At 53.1% G+C, this 3512-nt stretch overlaps 1 protein-coding gene across 1 annotated transcript in view; it reads right to left on the reverse strand.

Annotated features, from left to right (window-relative positions):
- KLHL21 (kelch like family member 21) overlaps positions 1–3512 on the reverse strand; it is a 13032-nt gene that overhangs the window by 3827 nt on the left and 5693 nt on the right. Inside the window, exons 3-4 of the mRNA XM_014952059.1 lie at positions 799–871; positions 87–418 (exon numbers count right to left, since the gene is read on the reverse strand). Coding sequence (XP_014807545.1) covers positions 122–418; positions 799–871 — 370 coding nt within the window. The 3' untranslated portion in view covers positions 87–121. The remainder of the gene's footprint in view (positions 1–86; positions 419–798; positions 872–3512) is intronic.

Genomic DNA, 3512 nt, shown 5'->3' on the forward strand with positions numbered 1-3512 from the left:
CTCCCTCTCTCCTCAGTACGTTTGTGTTTCCTTTGCCTCTGCCTTCTCTCAAAGAAACTAAAAACGAACCCGCGTGGAGCCAGAGGTGGGGGGGGGGGACACACACAGCACCTTCCCCCCGCTAACGAAGCTCGTTAAGGTTCTGGTCGTGAAGGTTTTGGCGCTGCCTGTTGAGGTTGATGGTGTTGTCCACCAGCGTGATGCTGTCATCCTCCTGGGTGGTTTCGGGCATGAACTGTCGGAATATGCTGACGCTGCCGTGCCAGAAGATGGGCTCGGGGAGGCGGCCCACCACGCTCCACGTTCGTGTCTCGGGGTCGTAGGCCTCCAGGACATCCGAGAGTTCAAAGGTGTTATCGTAGCCACCAGAGACGTAGAGCTTCCCACCCAGCACGGCCACGCTGCCCCCAACGTGGACCTACAATTTAAAAAAAAATAATAAATAAACACAACAATTAGAAAGGAGGGTTTTGCCCAACCAGGCAGATGATAAAGGTGTCGGGCACCATCCTGCATCACATGGATGGGACTCGGTGCCCACCAGCTGCTGGCGCTGGCTCTGACCCAGCTCTGCCCAAACTCCAGGAGGAGACAGTTCTCCAGCTCTTTCTGCTGGGGCTGAGCACCCACAGACACAAACACAGTCCTCTATTTTACCTTCCAGGTGACTGAGATAACACTTAAATGCACTCCGTGTGCAAGGGGTTATTATAAGCTAAAGAACACTTGGTTTTCCAAAGGGAAATGAAACCAATTTTTAACACCAAAAGGCATCCAGCAGGTTGGTGAGCATCCCACCTGGAGCATGGCAGGGATTTTATCCCACTCGTTCTTCGTTGGGTTGTAAACATCCACTTCAGCCGAGTCATCTCTGGGGGAGAAAACACAAAATTAGAATCATAGAATCATAGAATGGTTTGGGTTGGAAGGGACCTCAAAGATCATCTAGTTCCAACCCCCCTGCCCTGGGCAGGGACACCTCCCACCAGACCAGGTTGCTCAAGGCCCCATCCAGCCTGGCCTTGAACCCCTCCAGGGATGGGGCAGCCACAACTTCCCTGGGCAACCTGTTCCAGTGCCTCACCACCCTCAGAGTAAAAAATTTCTTCCTGAGATCTAATCTGAATCTTTTTTCTTCCAATTTAAAACCGTTTCCCCTTGTCCTATCATTACCCTTCCTGGCAAAGAGTCCCTCCCCAGCTCTTCTATAGGCACCTGCTCTTCTGTGTTCTAAAAACCTCCTGCCTTGTGAAGCCCCTTGTTCAACAGACACTTCTCAGCTCCTTCTGAGCTCCTCTCCAGGCAGAGCCACGCGCTCTGTGCTCTCTGCTGCAGGCTGGGGTTTAGGAGGCTGCCTGGGAGGGCAGGCAGGGCTGACAGCAAGCTGCCAGCACACACCAGTTTCCACCTCCCTCCCCAAACTGGTGGGGGAGGCAGTGGGCAAGTGGCTCTGGACTGGGAGCCCTGCTCAGGGGTCCCCCGTGCAGCTACAGCTCTGCTGGGTCAGAAACTGCTGCGCCATCGCAAGGGCTCTCAAATCTAGTTGTTTTTTTTTTTCACATCTGCCTCTACAGTGGGTGTGTTCACAGACCAACCTTCCACAAGCCTGGAAGAATGGACTGGGAGCCCTGCTCAGGGGTCCCCCGTGCAGCTACAGCTCTGCTGGGTCAGAAACTGCTGCGCCAGCGCAAGGGCTCTCAAATCTAGTTGTTTTTTTTTTTCACATCTGCCTCTACAGTGGGTGTGTTCACAGACCAACCTTCCACAAGCCTGGAAGAAAAATCACTGCTGTTCTGGAGAGGCTTAAACCTCCCTCACTTTGAAGTATCGGCAGCCCCACGGTCCGAGTTTTTTGCCAACATTTAGAGGGGCCAGGGGAGTGAAGAAAAGGGCTAGAGGGGGCAGGGTGACCCCCCCAGGGCTTCTCCCACCCGCTTTTCTGGCAGACTAGGGCGACAGCAACAGGTGAGGGACGTTTGTGACACCGACACGCGCTGCTGACACGAGAATGTGGAGAGGACAAGGTCAGGGCAGGCGGAGAAGCGCCGTCAGTCACTCCGAGACAGTCCTGCTACAAGAGGGATTCAAAAGGCTGCCAGGAATATTTTACTGTCTCTGTATTCCTTGTGGATCCAGAGCTCACTGCTGTGTGTTGGGTGGGTGACGAGGCACCGCTATCGACACGAATCTGAGCAGGGGAGGGAGTGACAGTAAAGAAAGGATCTCAGAGACAGCAGCAGTTCTCTGCTGAGCAAAACCTTCCAGCAGGAACCTGCCTGTGGAGAAGCCGCGGTGTGTGCCCCGGGACCTCTGGGCTACCCTCCAGCCAAGCATCCCTAACCTGTACAGTACACACTTGGAAACCTGTTTCTTGAGTTATTTTTGCACTGTACCTGGAACTGAAGCGCTGTTCGCCTGGACACAACACCTTGAACGTGGGCACAGGTGAGCGAGGGCTCCGAGCCCCTCAGAGCTGCACCAAAACCCACCTTTCTCCCTTGGAACTGAGGGCTGGTCCCTACCTTGGGACTCAGGTGCTGCTGCTGTTCCCAGCTCTTCCCATAACCACGGCAACAGGCGGGGAAACGCTTCCAGTCCATGGCTGAACCCCGCAACAGACTCAGGCACAGGTGACAGCCAGGCCAGCACCCCCTCTGCCATCTCAGGGGCAGCTCCAAGAGGGATCAAAACCTCCCTGCTACGCTAGTCCCAAAAAACTAGTCCCACTAGAGGGGACCGTCAGTCAGAGGCTTTAGTCTGAGCTATTAAAATTAATCAAGAAATGAATTTGGGACTTTTATTTGTAACCTACTCCTCTGTCCTCCAAAGATGATCTCCCAGCTCTATTCAGAGCAGCGGAGCCCACGTGCAGCACGTGAAACGAGGGGAGAAAAACCTGACCCCGATAATCTCCTCATTAACTCCTGCAGGTGCCTAAGCGATCAGAAATCCTGAAGTGTCAATCACCAGCCTTTTAAAATGAACAAGAAAAAGGAAAACCTCTAGAACTGGTTTCCAACAAGTAGCTGAGCAGCCACAACACCCGCCAGAGTTTACTGAAAATGAGGTGGCTCAAAGCACTACCCGCAAACAACTGCCAGACCCCAGACACCCGGCTGCACCCAAATGAATCAAACAGAAGGTCTCGGGCAGAAGTCGCTGCTTTATGCAGAGCCAAGAGGAGATTAAAAAAAAGAAAAGTGTCTGGAGGCCATCACAGAAGCCTCTGTTTGCTCAAAGTCAACACAACCAGACGAAATGCTGCAGCGCTAGCGTGCCTTCCCGTTTATTTTTAATTAAGTGGATAACCGAAGTATTTGCGCCACCGGGACAGCTTCAGATGGGTAATTAAGTCCCAATTTGGAAAGGCGCTTAAAAATAGTGGCCAATCATTTCATCTTCAGCCCTCTTATCTCTGCTGAGACGGAGGATGTCCTCCCCTGCGCTACAGTTTAACGTTTTCTTGGAGCTTACTCGTTTATTTATAGCAACACTGGGGGGGGGGGGGGGGG

This window comes from Calidris pugnax, unplaced genomic scaffold (assembly GCF_001431845.1).
Source record: "Calidris pugnax isolate Ruff unplaced genomic scaffold, ASM143184v1 scaffold161, whole genome shotgun sequence".
NCBI lineage: Eukaryota > Metazoa > Chordata > Aves > Charadriiformes > Scolopacidae > Calidris > Calidris pugnax.